Here is a 19,954-nt window from a genome sequence, read left to right as displayed (position 1 = left end):
TGCATATATGCAACCCTGGGCAGCAACGGCTTAAGAGCACCAGGACTTGGTTCTCCTGCCTATGCGTCCAGGTTGCAATTCCAGACACGCTCTGAGTGCGCACACCAGCTTTGCTACGCAGTCAGTGCAGCTCCCAGAGCAAGGCTGCAGCGGAAAGGCTGCGCTTGCTCCTCCCCTCCCACCAGAAGCAAAGCACTCTGCCCAATTGCCACCAGCGGCGTCAGAGGGTGTCATGCTCGGAGCAGGCGCAGTCGCTCAGCGCTGAGTGCGCGCGGGAGTTATGGAGGAGCGGCGATTGTAGCTCTCGGAGAGTTCTGTGCGGGGAAGCGGGCTGCGAAGCGCGCGCCTGCAGGTGGGTGCCCGAGAGCTGGGTCTGTGCGTGCCCTTTCCCAGGCTGCAGTCCTAGCCACACTTACCTGGGAGTAAGCCCTGCTGACTACAGTGGGCCTTACTTCTGAGTAGACACGCATAGGATGGGGCTCTGAGACTGCAGTCCTAGCCACACTTACCTGGGAGTAAGCCCTACTGACTACAATGGGTCTTACTTCTGAGTAGACACACATAGGATGGGGCTCTGAGGCTGCAGTGCTAGCTACACTTTTCTGGGAGTAAGCCCTGCTGACTCTAATGGGACTTACTTCTGAGTAGACATGCATAAGATTGTGCTCTTGAGCATTCACATAGTGTGGTTTGCTTGGTCGACCTCCTTCCTGTTGGATCTGTTTCTACTTTTAAACCTGTGCTGTTTAAGTGGCAGCGGCAGCAGGAGAAGAGTAGTTAATATCAGGCTGCGTTTATTGAGAAGTCACTGTGCAATCCTATGCCTGTCTACTCAGAAGTAAGTTCCATTAAAATCAGTGGTACTCCCAGGTAAGGGGATAGGATTGTGCTGTGAATCCCTCTGAGTTCAATGGGGCTTGCTCTTAAGTAAGTGCACATTGTAGGACTCAGGTGCTAAACTCATACAGTGAAGCCTTTGCATGTTTACTAAGAGGCAACATTTCACCGTGTTCAGTGAGTTTTGACTCATGAGTAATTTTGTTTAACATTGCAACCTCATTTTGTCTAATCTGGAATACACCCAGATAAGTGTAGATCATGATTACTCGGTGGCCAAAAAAAAAAAAGCATTCTGCATATGTTCATGGGCCCTTTTTTTCTTTATTTGGATCTGTTAAAAGAAATATGCACTTGGTGCACCTTGCTGTTAGCCCTCACAAATGTTAATGGCCTATATAAGTTTTGTCATGTGTTACATTGCTGAAGGCACTTGCTGAAGGTGTTCAAATTCATTTGGCATGGATTTCTTAATAACTTTTAACATACCCATAGTTCTTGCTGATGGTTATTGCCAGTCTACCCATTGCATGTACTGGGAATTTCAATCAGTGAGTAGTGTTCACTTGCCAACAGCAGATTGATGTTGAATGAATGAAAAATTGTCATCATTAATAACTTTAGAACTATTCTTCACTTGATAATATTTATCACAGTTGGGCCAACAGTTTACAATTTGATTTTCACCTTATATTAAAGTAACATTTTATTTTTGTACGACCAAAGATGGCAGTAGAAGAAAGAAGAAAAAAACTTTAAAATTTTGTGTTTGTATGCCTTATACATTTTTTGTTAACCTCCCCAAGTCTCCATTTTAAGTGACATGCAATGGGCCTAGCAGTTTTTTTCCTCTAAACAGAGCAGTGTTTCTCGAATTATGGGTTGGACGCATTAGGTGGTTCATGAGTCATTTTCAGGTGGGTCCCCATTCATTTCAGTATTTTATTTTTAATATATCACTTGATGCTACCATGATATGTAACTGCATTTGGGGAAATGTTACAGACCTGCACTTTTGACAGGCTACTATGTATATGCTTTTAACAGTGATAGTCAATGGGACTTACTCCTGGGTAAGTGTGGGTAGGATTGCAGCCTATGATTGTTAAAAATTTTCTTGCTTGATGACATCACTTTCGGTTATGACATAGCTTCTGGTGGGTCCTAATAGATTCTCATTGTAAAAAGTGGGTCCTGGTGCTAAGTTTGAAAACCACTGGAATAGAGTAATAAATTACTCTTCAATTCTTCTGCAGCCGCTCTTAGATTTTAGATATATTCCTTTAAGCTATTTTGTTGTGTTGTTTATACTGTATTCTACTTTTAACCAAATCATAGGAAGCCTTGGAGCCTTCAGCTCATAAACTTGGAAACAAAATATCTTGCAAAAATGAAATAAATGTTCATTTCAAATATTGAAATATTCAAATATTTGAACATAAATATTATGTTCAAATATTGTATTCCATTCCTATTGTTAAGTATGATAGCAAATTGTTTCTTGTAAAATTTAATTAATATATGTGCCGCTAAGTAATACCCTTTGGGTTCCAGAAAGACTTTCACTTTTCAAGTCACAAAACTTTTGTAGGTTTTATTTTAAGAGCACAAGTCTTGCCTTTTTTTTCTGTTCCATTTGTATTATTGGTTGCAAATATGTTGTAAGACTGCTTTAAAAGTGAACAGAACTAAAATCATAACAGGAGGATCACTTACAATAATATAACCTTTACCTGAAGGCAGTGGTTTCCAAACTTTTGTCTGGTGGCTGCCTTGACCGACTGAACCCTTGGCCACAACTCCCCATTAGGGCTACAATCCTATACATTGAATAGGGTGGCAGGTTTTTCATGGGAATTCTGTGGCTCCCTTGGCTGGTTTCCGTATCTCCTCAGGGAGTCACGGCTCAGAGTTTGGGAACCACTACCCTAAGACCTTGAGAGCACTTAATGTTAGTAAATGACAAGTTGGAACACTATAAGTTTCAGACCTTTGCATATTAGGATACTGAGGTGGTTTGAAAATGTATAGCTCACTGTTCTATGTGCAAGTGCTTTTAAGGGATGTATTTGGTATTTCATGTTCTCATTCAGCAGCAGCTTGCATGCATGCTCACGTGTGTGCAGATACAATATATAAAGGTGTCATATTTCAGGAGGCAAGCGTAAACAATGAACGATGATTTCAGTGTTCCCTCGGAGCCTTCATCGCTCACGGAAAGCTTAGAGATGGCTATGGAAGTGGAGAGGCAGTATTCCAGACTTCCCTGTTTCTCCTGTGTGTCAGATGTTCGAAGTGGAGGGAAGAGCTTTTCTGCTGATTCCTATTTAGCAACCGGGTCTTTTAAGAGGTACGTAAAACTTAAAATGTCACACTTGGCACTTTTATCTGGAAAGTATTATTGGGCAAGCTTGACTTTACCAAGAATGTTTCAGTAGTGTAATTGAGTGGTATTAAAGTCTCCTGTGTGTGTGTGTGTGTGTGTGTGTGTGTGTGTGTGTGTGTGTGTGTGTGAGACTGAGAGTTTAAAATGTGTAATTTTTTCAAACAGCTGCTCTGTTCCACAGTAATCCCATTCGTCTTTTTGACTTGTTTGAATAGAAGGTTTGGGGGCCTGTGGTATGACTGTCACTGAAATATCTCCTCTTTTCTGATTCTGTGGCTGAGCCAGCAGTCCACTGGAGAAGTTATACTGTACAGGTGTTAGGTCATCCAAATCCCCCAGTTACTTCCTATATGATTGGTACATGCATGTGTTACAATGGCAGCGTGGGGCTCCACGGCAGGGGAAAATTTTGTGTAGCAACCACACTATGGTAGCAATGTGTAAATTGCAGGAGGTCTGGCTCAGTTTTAGAGCTCCCGCCTTGTATGCCTGAAGATCTGGGCATGCCGGTTCGAAGCAACCGAAAGTATCTGAGAACTGTCGAGAACTGCTGATATACTGACAAGTTGACCCTCGGTGGCGGAGAGGAGTTGCTGTCAAGTGCAGCGTGGGAGGCGTAGTGGCCGGAGAGAGGCCAGCCCGGGACGGAATCCAGCTGGAATGAGGAGTTCTATGAAAGATTAGAACTATTGTAAAAATCCCTATGGGGATTTAGAAAAGTCTGCCTATGTAAACTGCTTGAATTAAAGTCTGAGAAGAAATCTGATCACTGAGAGAGGCGGTATATAAATACCTGTATTAATATTATTATTAAATTGAGCCATAACAATTTGAATAATGTTGCAGATGTAATGGTGCTAAGCCTATGCTAAGGGATTGAGAGCAGGCCATAGAACTTTATTGTTCCTCCCATATCTGGTGTAAATACAGCATTTTGTAAATACAGTGTAAATGCAGGCAAATGCAACCTGGAAAGAGAGAGAGAGAGAGAGAGCGAGAGCGAGAGCGCCTTGCCAACATAAGTGAGGGGAGAAAGAGGAAATGAGAAGCAACTTGGAGTTCTCTGGTGTATTTATAGGATTTTTATACCTGGAGTTGGGAGAGTGATCCTCTGGGCCAGCAGAGACTCCTTCCTGACTTGCCTTTGTTTCTGAAAGCTATACCCATTTCCTAGGGAAGGTTCAATTTGAAAACGAGAGAGTTGACTCTTAAGAGAGTGTTGGGAGATGGCAGATGTGTCCAACCTGGCAAAAGGGCTTGATTACTGCACCTTTTTCAGGACTTAGATAAAATTTCTATGAGGTGAAATTTTCACCAAAAGAGCTGTCCCTTTCTTGGTGGCCTTGTTTTCTTCTAGAGGTAGGATGTCCCCATGTCTGAGCCATGTGCTGCAGGTGAGGTAAAGTTGTCAGACTCCTTTGAGAAATTTCCATAAGATATCTCACATAGGGGTGGGTGAGAAAGAGAGCCAAAGAAAAAAGATGCCCTTTGATTGAAATCTGACCTAGCATTCCTAGCATTTACTGTTGTCAGAAAGGCACCTGTCCAAGACACTACAGTACAGGTAGGGAGGCACTGGGTAACAATCCTGTGTTCAGAAAATCGAATTAATATATATGTTTAGATGTATGTATTTTAGACTGTGAGCTTTTTAGACTGTGAGCCCTTTTGGGACAGGGAGCCATTTAGCTATTTGATTTTTCTCTGTAAACCGCTTTGTGAACTTTTAGTTGAAAAGCGGTATATAAATACTGTTAATAATATATAAATACTGTTAATATGTATAATATTTCTATAACCTGTGAATAATAGTGCCTTTGGCTTTTTTCAGAATTTTGCTGGACCTAGATCCCTTTCCAACTGATTTTGAAGAAGATATTGTTGAATTGTTTGGTTTTCAGTGGGTTACTGAAACTGCTTTAGTTGAGTCTTGTACACTTCTCTTTGGATTATTTAGGTATGATTTTTTACTGTTTTTTATCACTGTAGTATGCTGATCCAAATATACTTATTCTCAAGATGTGTGACTGGAGAGTATGTTGACATTGTCCTTCAAACATCAGTTTCACTTTGTTACCACTCATGTTTCCATGATACTGCATTGTTGTTGAATCTTGACACTGTGCAAATGGGTGTGCAGTTTTGTCATATATTTTAAAAGAAAAAAAGGGCTTATACAGGTTGTGTCTTGGTATATGCAAGGATTCAGTTTCCAGAACCCCCAAGGATGCCAAAAATTGTGTTAAAGGAAATCCATTTAAACAACAGTGTCCCCTTGCTCAGCAATTTAAAAACTGCCTTGCTTACCTTTGTAATGCACAAGAGTGGCAGCAGGCAGACAATCAATCATTCTGTTTCCAGGTGCTTAGAAAGGCTTCACTCCAAGGCAAGCGACCCCTCCCTTCACTTCACTGGGAGCTGGGGAAAGAATATTCATGGATAATTAGGTTACACCTGTTTTTTAGGCATATTGACTCAGAATGGGTCTGTGTGTGCCTAGGCCTGAAGGCTTCTTATAACTTTCATTGCAGGATGAATGTGTTATACTGGAGCCAGAGCAAGATCTAGTCACCAGTCGTGCAATGCTCGCCCCCTCACAGTGGAAACAACATTCACAGTGGATGATCACAACATCTCCTCTCGCAGGGTTTCTAAAATAGTGCAGTAGCCCTGCCAATCCTAGTGCCATAGCTAGACAAAACCCTAAGACAGCATCACATCACTTTGTAACAGCTTCACCGGTCATGGCGTTGAACCCTGCTAACTTCTCAGCAGAGTTTCTGAGCTTTTGGGTCTATTTAGATTCTTTGTGATCTCTTGGCAACTTTCATAATGACACTGGTTGTATTCTGTGCTCTCTCAATCCCATTTCTGCTACTGATGGTTCGTACCAGTTCCCATAAAATTGTAACCTTCTCTCTTATTCTTGTCTTGTTCAAACTGGTGTTTGGTGAGAGAACGAAGCAGGCAAAGATCTAGCGAGTCTGAAAATGAGACAATAACTTTGAGAAATACTGGGCATTCATTGGGCTGTGACTAGAAAGTGCCCCATTGGTGCCAGATAGGGCATTCTTAAGCAACTTCCCTACTTGCCCCTTTAGCTTCCTGTGCCTCTTGAAATCTGAAGGTGAAGGTACCTTCTGTTCATGGGTTGGAAGCTGATCTGCCTGCTTGCTGCAGCTTTCAATACCATCTTGTTCTAGAAGTGCCACCTAGTTGCAGAACAGTTTAGGATGCCACCTGTTGCTTTCTTATGTGACACAGTGGTGTGAAGGGGAAGGAAAAGATCCAGTATGTACAGGTTGAGTCTCATTAATCTGAGGGTTCCAAGGGTTCTGTTCCAAGAACTCTTGTGAATGGCAAAAAAACGCACTATAGCAAATCAATTTAAAAAACAAAGTTTCTTTGCTTTGGTAATTTAAAAACAGCCTTGGTGACCTCTGTAATACACACAGAGACAATCAGTCTCTCTCCAGGAGCTTAGGCTTCACTAGCAGGCAGCAATCCCTCCCTTCACCAGGAGCCCCAGCAAGGGGGGAAGAGTGGAGAAGGTGATAATCGCTGCCATTTAGCCTTCTTTAATGTGCTGGGTGGGGAGGGAGGAGTGAAGCCTGCAGAGAAAATGTTTGATGGATTGTCAACTGACTACCCTCTCTGGCATTATTAAATGACTGTTTTCCTTTAATTTAAAGGGCCCTTCTCATCAGCTTTGAGATAGCAAAATCTGTGGATACTTAGGTTATACTTATAATCAACTGTATGACTGTCTCTCTGCAACAGTAAAAAGCAGTTTTTAAACTGCTTTAATCACAGCTAAAACTGTGATTTTAAAATGGTGCATTTTTTCCCTTCTCCGGGGATCAGCACATTCCTTCTCATTTGCAGGGGCCACTTGTGTTAAATCAAATCTGTGTATAAAAAATCAGTGTATAACAAGGCTGGACCTGTATTCCTGTATAAGTTGAAAAATTTATGCCTTAAAATTGACCCTGAAAACATGAGTCAACTTACACACGGGTCAATACAGGACATAAAGTTTCTAAGAACAGCTGCCTGGTGAGGTGGGGGTGGGACTGGGCTGAGAAGCAGGACATAGGGGGATGGGAGGGGGAAGAATCAATTTTACTTACCAGTAATTGTTCTGACACAGTAATAGAAAGCATACAATTTATATGTGAGATTGACTTATACTTGAGTATCTACTGTAATATATATTAGACTTTTTCTTTCTGGAAAAGCACTATGCTTCCATAAAATCTGCTCTTTGGGGGGGGGGCGCAATTGAGCTCTATGTTTGCCATATCCGATGAGTTAAGACTTTGGGAAAGTGCAGAAGTACAGTGTGTGTGAATGTGAGTATTAGCGTCAGTTGGGGAAAATGGCACTTCAGGGCAGAACTACATATTAAAGGCATTAATTTTACTAATCCTGTGCATTTTATGCAGGATGTAAGATGTGTTAGAAAAAAGTCACCCTGCTCCTGCAGTGGTGCAGTCCCGGGGATCGCATTACTGTCTTTTTCCCTGCCCCTGCAAAGATTTACTTCTGAGAAGCTTGAGAACCCCTGCATTAGGCAGTGCTTCTCGCAGGAAGAATGGTTCCTCTTCCTACGTCGCTCTGTAAAGCCCACAGGAGCACACCCAAGAAAGGGGGTGCTTCTGGACCTTCCACAGGGAGGGATCGAAAATTAGATCTAACCTCCTGGAACTCCTTCCTGGGTATGCAAGGCAAATTTGTCTTCTGTTGCCAGAGCTCAAAGCAGACAGAAGGTCTATACATCCAGTAAAATGAGAGGTAGACCTTGCCTCCATGAGGGACTTCATTGTTCCCCCCCTTCACCAGTCCTGGATTTTATATTGAAAATATTGGTGTAGATTAAGAGAGATTATCTTAATATGTGCAGTATGAGTAAGTTTAAAATCTACATAGCAAAAGTACTTATAAAGGGGGAAGAGAGTATAGTCAAAATTACCCTTGAATACCTCTTAAATTCTTATATTTAGGGGCTTTATACAAAAAGTACATATTGTTTATTTAAACACTTGAATTGCACTCAGCATGGCAAGATGCTCACACTCTGAGAAGCACAGAGGAGTTGAGACTGATGGAAGGAACAGCAGATTCATGACTCCTGTCTCATGTTCAGGGCATACACTCACTGATTGAAAAGGCAGGCTGAATCGCCCACACTATTTAACCCATTTCAGCCCAGCCCCGAGGTATACATGTTTGATTCCTGTTGTGTATATTCAGCGTTGGGCAAAAATGTCTTAAACAGTTTAGTGAGTGCCTATGGTTGAATTTGTGTAAGTTGAATGCATGTATGATGTGATTCAGTTGGGATGCCAATGCCCGGGGGGGGGGGGGGCATTTCCAGGGAGCAATTGATGGAGAGTTGTTCATGATATTACCAGTGACCAAAGACTGCCTAGCAAGTACTTCCTGCTGTTTTAGCTGATTTTTAGCTCTTTACAGAAATACCACCTAGAATAGAGAAAAGTTGTCTCAGGGATGTGAAACATTTTCTTGGATGAATAAACAGCGACAGGAAGGAATAAATACCACCTCTTTCTGTCCTACAGTTGCCCTTCCACACCTTTGTATTCAGGTGACCTTAGCAAATGTGGGTTTGAGAACGTAAGCTTGCTGAAGTGCAACATGGCATTTCACCCTGAATATGGGTAACTATTTATTTGGTTGCTTCCTAATAGTATGACCCACATAACGAAAGAATTGCAGCTGCATTGCATGACCTACACAGTGATAGAGTAGGGGTTCATATCAATGTCCCCCAGAAATTCCAGAAACCGGAATTTTAACAATTCCAGTTTCTCTCTTGGCAGTCTTGTGTACCGTGATTTGCTGGATTCTCTGTTGTGTACAGAGCTCATTTCATTTGCTGCACAGTGGACTATAACCTATTTTTCCTTTTATGAACATGGTTTTCTAGGCTTGTTTGAGCATCATTATTACTATCGGATAATGCAACACTTCAGAGTAGTTTGACATTTCAAAATTGCATCTAGTATATAAGCAGTGTCTGCTTCTTCTTAACTAGCATTTCCTGTATAAGGCACCTCATACCTGTGCTATATGTTTACCTGTGATTGTCAATTCATTTGAGGAAAAGGTGGTTGTTCAGGCTGTGTTGCAGCCTGGTAGGAAAGTTGCTTAACCTTTTGGTGAATATGCAAGTCGATTTAATAGTTACTAGAAAATCTGTCAATCAACACAATCAAATACTCAGTGTCTTCAGCGGAGTCCACACTGAAGGCATTTAATCATATACTTAGATTTGGGAAGCTATGCACAGCTAATGCAACTTGGGCCTTAAGTAAGGTTGCTATGTTCTTATTCCCCAATGTTGTTGCTATCTCTAAACTGCAAAAAAATCAAAAGACTAATAAACCAAATCTCTCTGTCCTCAGTTTCAAGGCAGCATTCTTCTCCAGTTAGCTTGCTCCTCCCCCAACCTGTTGATCAGGCCACAGTGTGCCAAATACTCATATAGTGAATGCAGGAGAACAGCATAGATTCCAGCAACACCAAATCACTACATGACAACATCAAGCACAATTGAAAGGAATTTTTTACTTGGCACAGCATAATTTTCCTGTGATTTTTGGCCAATTAGAAATAAGCACTATGTCTCCATTGATCAGTTACTCATCAATCTCAAAACATCAGGTACCCCTCATACCCAGAATGCTGGGAGTGGGTTTGCTTTTTTTTTTCCAGGCTATTGAGCAGAATACTTATTGCAGTATTTTCATTTTAATTGATCCAGGCCAGGTACTGCTATTACCAAGTGAAAAACCCAGAATCTGGCTCAGACCCAGCTATATTTGGGCAGTATGGCAAGTCTAGCCTTAAGGTTTAAATAACTGAGATATAAGAGCAATTTATTGCTTCACTTTGTCACAGCTACTAATGAAATGTTATGCTTGTGCAAGTACATTGGTAGAAAAGTGTGGTGATCTGATGGGTAAATTATACAGTTGTAAGGACCAGTAATTTAATCCCTTGTGTCTTTACAACATGCAGGGGATAATGCTGCAACATATAAGTAAGAAAGAAAAGTAGCATCCATACTCTCATCATTCTGCTTTGTTGCACCATGGGAAAAGGTGTCTCATCTTGTGCTTTGAAATCTCTTGTAAGGTTAGGGGCCGGGCAGTCCAATCCTATCCTCAGTGGCTCTGACAGCTGCCTCAGCGCCAAAATGGCTAACACTGCATCCAGCAGCAGAGTGAGGGCTGCCAGAGGCCTCCTCGGGGGAAGGGGTCTTTTGCCTCTTTTTTCCGAGTAAGGGTGCAGGGACCGCAGTGGTTCTTCTCCATTCTGCGCTGGCTATTTTGCTGGCACAGACTAGAGGAGCTTCATGTTGGGTTTTTCAGTCCAACATGGAGCATAGGATTCAATGGAGCAGGGCTCCGCCAGTCCCACCATCCCCCTGCCCTGGTTCCTCCCCCTGCCCCTCCCTCCCTCCACTCCAGAACACCTACCACTATCTCCAACCCTCTAACCCTCACCACTGCCCAGAGCTCCTACTCTGCTCCAGACAGTGTCCATCTGGCACTGAGCTTGGCGCCAACTGGCGCTGGGCTGGCACCAGCAATGACTCATCTCAGGATGTGGCAGACATGCCTTATGGCACGTTTGCAACACCCAGCTCTGCCACTGAGGTATGTTGGGATTGGGCCCCAAATCACTGCTGTCTGTGATCCGCTTGCACCAGTAATTCTTCTTTAGGACACTGTTGTGTCTACATGGCTTGAGGACACATGAAGAGTCATCTTGCTGGTCAGTACCTGGATGGTTGGCATCCCATATATACTCCATTGTGTTCCATGATGTAAGGAAGTCAAGATGTAAATGTTATACATCAATAAAATAATGAATGTTGCTTGTACCTCTGGTATATCCATGCTTTCCTTAAGTTAAATCCAGAATAATTAACAACAAACATCATGTGGAATCGCCAGTATCTCTCTGGGTGTTGATGGCTGTACCACTAGGTTGGAGTGGTCAGGCAGAGCATGGTAGTTGTCTTGACTTCTCCAGTCCTTTGCCCACCCATGGCTTCAACTTTGAGACAGATTTGAGTGCGGGGGGATGTAGCAGGCTACTAGCAGCTGTCTGTGAACACTATGTTAGGAACAGAACTCTGTTTTACAGACTCATTCCAAGTATATGTTTATCTCTTTATTAGGCAACAGATGTACAAGCTGGAAAATCTCATTCAGTCAAATTCATCTGACTTTGGTAAGTGAACCAAAAGGGAGGGTTTCTTGTTTGTTATGTGTGTGTTTCAGTGAGGGGGGGGGAGAGAGAGAGAGAATGTCTTTGACAATAGCTATTTTTTGCATGTTTTAACCCTTTCCTATCTGAGAGCAAAAGAATAATAATGCAACCTACATAAGACCTTTACAAAATGTTGATGCTGTATTTTTGTATGAATTTTACCATAAGAAATCTCTATTTAAAAATTGCTAACTAACCACTCAGTCACTCAGCAGTGATAATAATCCAGTGAAAAAAATGACAACTGAATTTGACCTTTTCCTCAAATTCTGATACTTGATGTTTTCAATATTGGTTATAGTGGTGACAAATGCTTGGAATTATAGTTGTGATATATCTTTGTGCTTAATGGTTAAGCTGTTTTGTCAATGGCCAAAATATAAGGGTACATCCTTAGTTGGCAAGCATAAAACATAAGCTTTATAAATGCTTATATATACACATAAGTTCTTATGTATATATAGAACTTTATGGAAACAGGGCAACTTTGCTTGCGGGAAGTTTTTTATTATTGTTTTGCATTTTGCACATAGCATTGCCTAGTGGTGAAGCAAGTAGCATCTGCCTGTGCATCAAGGCTACTATATGCGGCTTGGTGAGCCTGTGGTTCAGCAGATGCTTAAGCCTGTTGGTCCAACTCTAGACCAAGATTAATTTTTGGGACTCTACTGCTATCATTACTCTGTGAAATTACTTTCACTAAAGTACTAAAATTAAAGTACTTTCACTAAAGTAGTAGTGTGGAGTGATCCATCCTGAATTTGTTATTTTCTTCATGTCTTAGGATACCTCTTGGATGCTTTTTTTTTTAAAGGGCTGATTGACAGTTTTCACACAGGCACTAAAATCTGTGGGATGGGCTCCTGCATCTCAGCAACTTACCATGTAGAAAGCTAAATGCGTGTGTGCAAGCTAATGTGTGTGTGCATGCCAAACTTCAGATGTTGCCATTTGTCCATTACTCCACCTGTTTCTTATTCCTCTGGAATTAAAGGAGATTCATTGACCAAATGTGACCTAACTGTATTCATTTGTTCTAATTCTCTCTTTTGCTTCTTTTTCAAAGACATGAATTCTTGCTTTATTTCTCCTTCAGACAGCAGTAGGTGGGGGAATAGCTGAGGTAATGTTAGCACAGCACACCTTAATCTGTGACTTTTCAGGTCAGGCCGCAAACCTTCACTGGGAAGCCCATAATGTCAGACAAGAATCTATTAAGTTCTTACAATATGTGAAAGTTTTCATCTTCAGGTGAGTTGTCAAATGCATTCATTCTAAATAATTCGTTCTTTATGTTTGCTGCTATGTCATATTACATGCCAATGTACCCATATAGGTATTTGGAACCCCATGAAGCAAGCGTTGATCAGTTGTTCCACCCATATGAGAAAGAAGAAGCACAACTACCATCCTTGCTTGTTAAAGAACTCCATTCTTTGACCTTGCACATTGGACACCTACATGAACTCCCTGGCTACATACTAGGAGTTTTCACCATTCTGCCTCATACAAAGGTTTGGCTGTTTCTTTTTTCCATATGTAAAGTGACGTAGTGTGCTATGCCTAGTGAGAGGCACTCGAAGTACAGAATGTTGATGAAGTGACAATTGGTGAAGCAACAGTTGGAGAGAGGGGTTTTTGAGGAAAGAATCTAGAGCTAGGACAGTACTGTAGGGCCCCAAATGCACCCAGGCCAATAGACTCCCTTCATACTAAGGCAAAGCAGGAAGGATTGTATGTATCTGCTTTCGAAAGCACAAAGGGTATTACATTTCGATACACCCTGAATAACTGATGGTTGTTTTGATCTGAATATAATCTGTGCAGTTTGTTCACTAAAGAAAATATTTGTAGAAATATTACGTTAAATAGAAGACATGTTAAGATATAAATATATTTTTCTTAACAATAAAGTGCCATTGATAGTGGCATTAACATTATCACTCGTAACATGCGCTAAGCTGTCTAAGGTCCCAATCCTATCCAACTTTCCAGCTCCAGTGTAACCACAACCTCAGGATGCAGTATACACACCACTGGCACAACTGCACCAGCACTGGAAAATTGGATAACATTGGGCCCTAAGACCCTTGTCTGGGAGCTGATGCAATGCAGGACTTTGATGTTCTTGCCAATTAGGGCCCATCATCTCATTGCGCTGCAGCAGTGACAGCTGCATGGATTCTGCAGTTGCATTAGCACAAATCATTGTTTGTGCCACTGTAGCTACCATGATGCAAAATGGTCACCTACTCATCTTTGCCCTTGATCATTTTTGTAGCTTATTAACAGTGGTCCACAATATGCAGACCAATGGTTCCGAAACTGTTTAGGTTATTTATCTTCTACTTTGTGACCAAGATTCTTGTGCCCACAGTTATGATGATTTTAATCTATATGATTTTGCAACATTATTCTTGTGCAACATTTTCTTTTAATTATAGTTGTTCCCTTCATCATGGCACCTCCTGCATCTTTACCTAGATATCCACTGGTCAGTTCTGGAAATTCTTCATATGCTTGGCAAAAAGATGCCAAGTAAGTATGGCTTTTGCTGATACTGGGATTTATATTGCTGCATTTCTTTTGTGCCAAGTTTTGTCTTTGTATTATAAGCTATTTTGTTTTAAATGCACTTGCAAATAATTACTATCTAAAAAGAACTGTGTGTGTGTGTGTGTGTGTGTGTGTGAGAGAGAGAGAGAGAGAGAGAGAGAGAGAGAGAAGGCATAGATTACATTGATTCTGTTCAACACCAGCTGAAGTAAAAATAAAATAGACATTTCAATAGACTCACTTTCCACTTAAATGAAATCAACAATATTTTTCCTAGTATTCATTGCTTATATATATGGACAGGGGCTGCAAACATTTTTGTATTGTAAAAACTAAATGGAATTTCTAGGCTTGGAATATCTCATTAGCAAGTGTGTTAGCCCGGTATTTCAAAGGAATCCCAAGTAGCCCATTGAAGGTTTCTCATCCTATGTCATAGCTCAGGATAGCTAACTGTCTGTTTTATTCCTGTTCTATCATTCTTCCAGTCTTATAACTCTAGAGTCTTAATCGGTTAATAATAGGATCAATTCATCTATACTTGTGTCTAGCGCAATTTAAAAAAAAATCAATTAATACATCAATTCATCCATCTTTTTTCACAGCAAACCACATTTCTAAATCATTTAAAAAGTCAATATATCTATCTAGAACATATTTTAAACCAATTAACACACTTTGTGGAATTGTCCTATTGATTTCAGAAGAATTTCCAACCTGTGTATTTTTAGGCGTTATCTGCCTTTTGATGAACAAGGCCCCTGTGTGCGTCCCGTATAACTTTCTGTAAAGTAAAAACCACTGGACAGTTATCAGTATAATTCCGAAGCCCCTGTTTAAGTCATTAACAGAAGCTAGAGTCCTCAAAGCATTTATACCCTCAACATTCAGTAAAGGGGTGGGCAATTTGTTCATTTACCTTGACATGCCTTAAGCACAGAAATGTGATGGTATATGTTTAAAGATACATTTCTTTTTTGGAAGTCCACTAAAACAATTTAATAACATACTAATTATGACCAGAATCCCTGTTTACTTGTACCAGCATCAGAAATTGTGAGTGGTTAGCTATGGTTGCCAGAGCTTCCGGCGATCATTACCGTGGCCAATAAAATATATGTGTTTGGATTTTTGAAAGATAATTTCCCAGTTGACAAGTGATCTCATTCAAAGCTGCCAGGCACAGCTCAACATGGATTTTGAGATCTGTCAATCTTAGCTGCCAAATGATTAGATAAGTGTCATTTTCACTCATCTCCCTCCATAGCTTCTCGGGACTCCTATGATATTATTTAATATTTGATCAGAAATAAGAATTAAGTTTTAAAAGTAATGACAAAAGAGTGCTCTGCTTTGAATTTGACAAGGTCTGAAGGGCAGGCAAAGCAGTGAGGAAAGTGTGTGCTTGGATTCATTCTGACTCTAGTTTGATGCATTGTTCTCAGGTAGACCAGACAATGGGAAGCGAAACTTTCAAGCATGTTTGCCAGCCTATTAATTTTCATCTATATCAAAGTACTTATGTTCTGTACAGGTGTGCCCCCACGTCCATGGGGATTCTGTTCCGGAACCCCTGCAATTAAGCGAAACCGCGGATATGGGCAAATGCCCCCCCCACCTTCCAGAGTCGAGGAGAGCTCTTACCCTTGCCTCTGGAGGGGTCTCTGCAACTGGAAGTCATTTTTTTTAACAGGAAAAAAAAACATGAGCCCAGTAGAGGCCATGGACGGACATCTGCAGCCTCTGCTGGGCTCAGAGGACACTATAGAGCACCTCATAGGTGGCGCATGTGGATGGGTCCTGTGGATCTGATCCACGGATAAGTGAATCCATGGATAAGGGATCCGCGTGTACAGGGGACCCCCCACATTACAATTCCTAATAACATAATGGTCACCTTGTTGTTAAACAAAAAACAGACCCAGGAAAAGACATTTTTTGGTGGGGAAAAATGCAAATTTTAAGGAAAAAATTTTAAAAACCCTCTTTTGAACTACTTTAACTTTTTTCAAAATTGAGTGAAATTATCTTTAAAGGAGTGTGTTAAAATACTTCTAAAATAAAGTGTTTGATCTACTTTATGTTGCTGACAATCTCTTATATCCAAAATTCAAGGATAGTAAAATTGGAAGTGATAGCAACATTTGAGTGGGTAACCTAACAAGCGGTGCTATTAGAATGGTGTTGGTAAAGTTCTCAAGTGGTTTAGAATCAGAATATTTTCAGGTCTAGAGTATAAATGTTGGTCCAATTCTCAGCATATTTTTCCTTCAACATAGTGACGAAAGACCTTTGCTCACAGCATGGATTCTTCTTCCTTCAGATTCCTTCAGCTTCTGCTTAAAGTGAAGTAGACTGATAAATATTTAAAAATACATACACAAGATAAGAGACAATCTTAACATGTGTAAAAGCTGCTTTCAGTTCATGCAAAACTTCAGGTTTCTGAAGTCATTCAGTCTTAAAGTGAATATTCAGAATTGGAAGTGATAGATGTTCAGACACCAATTATAGAACTTGAATTGAGCTAGTATTTTTAAAGATATTGTGGGTTGTGTTGTACGTTTTTGCTCCATGAACAGAACAGTTTTCCATTCATGGAAAGACTCTTTCCATGAATGAAACTTCTCTACTTTGGTAGGATACCCCTTATATTCAAGGAGTGAAAAATTAAATTACAACTCATTTTTTACTGGGCTGTAGTAGAATATGATCAGGATATCTAATTTCTTTCAAGATTATTATGGTCATTTGCAGTTGGCTCCTTTGTTTACTCGAAAGCAAGTCCCGTTAAATTCAATTGTTTGCAGTCTTATTCTTTATAGTGATGACATACTATTGAAGATCACTTGTTAACAAGTGTACTTTTAAACATGTTCGCAGAGAGGCATATTGTCTTATGTGTGTGTGTGTGTGTATACAGATTAAAAACATAATTTAACCACAAATAAAAACAGATTAAAAGCAGATTAACATATACCCATAAAAACCATAGTCAGATAAAAAGAGCAAAACGTAGCAAATCAGAGGAATCAGGCCTGTAAAAATACTAAAAGATACAGAAAAGATGTTTAAAAAGGCCATGCACTCAGAAGGCTTCTTTAAACAAAAATGTCTTCAGGCCTTGCTGAAAAGTCTCAAGAGAGGGAGCCATTCTCAAGTCAAGGGGAAGGGAGTTCCATAATGTTGGTGCCACTACTGAGAAGGCCCTATTTCTTGCCGCCGCCCCACGTACCTCCTTAGGTGGAGGCACTTGTAAAAAGGCCTTCTCTGATGACCTAAGAGGACGAGCCGGATTGTGTGGAAGTAGGCGGTCTCTAAGATACCCTGTCCCGGAGCAGTATGTACTTGGTCAGTGTCATAGCTTGCAGCTTTGTAAAGCCAATGTCACACATCTCAGTAGTTTGGTAGGGAAAGATGAAGGAGGTGAGGGTGAAAAACTGCAACAGATAAGCTTTTATTTGTGGGAATAATTTGACAGTTAAAGGGAATGGGAATGAAAATAAAGTAATGCACTGTTGCTTAGCCATTCATACAACTAGCTCCTAAATGGAAGTGGTTGTTCTGTTCAAAGAGAAGAGGAAATCCTTAAAACTAAAAGGGGCATAAGCACAGAGATAGAGAAGAGGGAGAATGGATACAGGGAAATTATGTGGGCTACCCAGGAAGAACTGGAACTAGAAAACTGGGGGGGGGGGGTTTATCGGAAATGAAGCAGGAAAGAAAGATTGTTGGGGGAGAAAAAGAAAAGGATGGACAATCCCTGTGGTTTTGAGTGTCTCCATTCTGTGTGTGAAAAAGCCATGAACAAATTATTCCAGTGCAATGACTCTTAAGGTTTAATTTAAATGTTATAAGAACAGCATGATGTCAAAATCCCATAATTGCTTGCACACAATTCCATGGTTGTCTCAGGCTTTCTGATCTGGTGACTATGGTACATAATGGTAAAACCTGACCTAGCTATGTTGGATAGGCATGTTAGGTATAAAATTTTATCAGTTACCAGAGTGGCCATCGCATCGTTTAAAGCAGGCCTCAGGATTATGGCAGTGAACGAATCATATACATTGCAATATAGTGCCTGTAAACTGGGGATGAATTTGAAGAAAATAAAATTTTCCAGTCAACTTCTGGCTTATATTTGATCAAAAGCTTCTGGCTTATATTAAATTAAAAACTTCTGCAGAGACCTTCTGTCTCAGCGCACACACAGAACAGAAGAAGTCTGTGTGTTTGCTCCTACATCCTTAAAGATAAAATTTTAGCCTGATACATCTGTATACCTGGTTACAATCCTTGTAGTCTATGTTACAGTTTCTCACATGTTCCATTCAATGCAGATACAGTAAGCTGATCTGTCAAAATGAGTCAAGGTACAGTCATTCAAATGGAATTGCATACAGATAGCAGTACCCGGGAGTATAGCATAATGGGTGATCAACCCTATAAAGTTTTCTCTGAAAAGTAAGTGTCCCTGATCTCACTTCTCTTTTCCAGGGCAAACTGTGTATGCTCACATGTTCACTAACTTAACTGGAGAAAATTTAACCAATATCAGTTTGTTTGAAGAGCACTGTGGAAACCTTTTGTGTGATTTGATAAACTTGGCAGCCAACATTTATACAAAGGTATTATGATGATTTTGGATTGTATTGTAAACAAGTTGTCCTTTTGTGCTGTTATATGCTAATGTAGTAAGTGCATTATGGATGGGCAATACAAATGGGAAATGCCTTTTTTTTCTTTCAGCTCAGTCATTATAGTGCTGTGGTTATAGTACTTTGGCAGTATCTTTTTAAACTTTTTGTTAACAACTTCCTTCTCCCCCCCCCCATGTATTCACCTATCTCTGGCAGTTGAACTAAAGTATGCTTCTGAACTGTAGTATGGCCCCAGTCTGAAATGTTTGCCATAGTCAAAGCTGTGACTAGTGAAATTGGAATATATAAAAAGTAAAACGTTGTGGAATAAATTGTATCAAATTGTAAAGATTTGCATAACTTGTGCAGGCTACATGATTCACCTTTGTTTGGCCTACAACTTGAGGGATCAGAACATGCTATCTAGGAGTTTAATTCAAGGAAGTATTCCCAACACTGCTTCCTACAACCACCCTTTGAAAAGTCATCCCTGAGGGGTTCTTGCTGCAAGGATGGGATGGTCCCCCAACAAATGGTCCCTCTGCCTCTGAACTGATGTTCATCGATTCCTCTTGTTCCTGGCAGCTCCCCACAACCCATCCTTTTCTGAGGGTTTCTAAAACTTCAGAAGAAGCTTTTGGAAGGTGGGCACAGGGGGAGAAGGGAATGGGAGCTTATGTGAGCTTCCTTCCACTCCCACAAAGACTTGGTTTGGCCTCATGTAACATGTATTAGCAAGCTGTGTGCACAGTTGTGTACCATTCATATCTTCTTTGTTCCAAGGTTTAAGCTTGACATGGCAGTCAAAGTCCTTTAGGTATTCATGTAACCAACTAAATATGCTGTTAAGAGGGGCAGCAACTAGGGTTAAGGCCTTCTGCATAGTGGCAACAAGGTCTGTGGAATTACCTCCCTCTTAGTTTATGAACCACTCCCTCAGAGGCTTTCCAGCTGGGCCTAAAACATTTCTTTTACTCAAGCCTTTGGAATTTTTTAATATGGCTATTCAGGGTTTTTATGCTGATTAGTTTTATGGTACATTTTAAAATTGTCTACTACTGGTTTGTTTTTCTGCTTTTTGTTGCTCTTGGCTTTTAATTAGATTTTTAGGTTGTTTGCTGGATTTTAGGAGTTTTTAATATTGACATTTTAAAAATTTTTTATAATGCTTATATTTTTTTATTGTATTTGGAAACCACTGAATACCCAGGAGGGAGATAAAGTGGGA

At 40.6% G+C, this 19,954-nt stretch overlaps 1 protein-coding gene across 1 annotated transcript in view; it reads left to right on the top strand.

The window, feature by feature from the left end:
• The first annotated feature begins 270 nt into the window (after positions 1-270).
• MMS22L (MMS22 like, DNA repair protein) overlaps positions 271-19,954 on the top strand; it is a 78,888-nt gene continuing 59,204 nt past the window's right edge. Inside the window, exons 1-8 of the mRNA XM_066610120.1 lie at positions 271-352; positions 2,993-3,187; positions 5,055-5,180; positions 11,436-11,488; positions 12,691-12,778; positions 12,864-13,041; positions 13,972-14,065; positions 18,584-18,714. Coding sequence (XP_066466217.1) covers positions 3,009-3,187; positions 5,055-5,180; positions 11,436-11,488; positions 12,691-12,778; positions 12,864-13,041; positions 13,972-14,065; positions 18,584-18,714 — 849 coding nt within the window. The 5' untranslated portion in view covers positions 271-352; positions 2,993-3,008. The remainder of the gene's footprint in view (positions 353-2,992; positions 3,188-5,054; positions 5,181-11,435; positions 11,489-12,690; positions 12,779-12,863; positions 13,042-13,971; positions 14,066-18,583; positions 18,715-19,954) is intronic.

Source organism: Tiliqua scincoides, chromosome 1 (assembly GCF_035046505.1).
Source record: "Tiliqua scincoides isolate rTilSci1 chromosome 1, rTilSci1.hap2, whole genome shotgun sequence".
Lineage (NCBI taxonomy): Eukaryota > Metazoa > Chordata > Lepidosauria > Squamata > Scincidae > Tiliqua > Tiliqua scincoides.
Note: the sequence above shows the minus strand (reverse complement) of the source record. Positions and strands in the feature narration are given on the sequence as shown.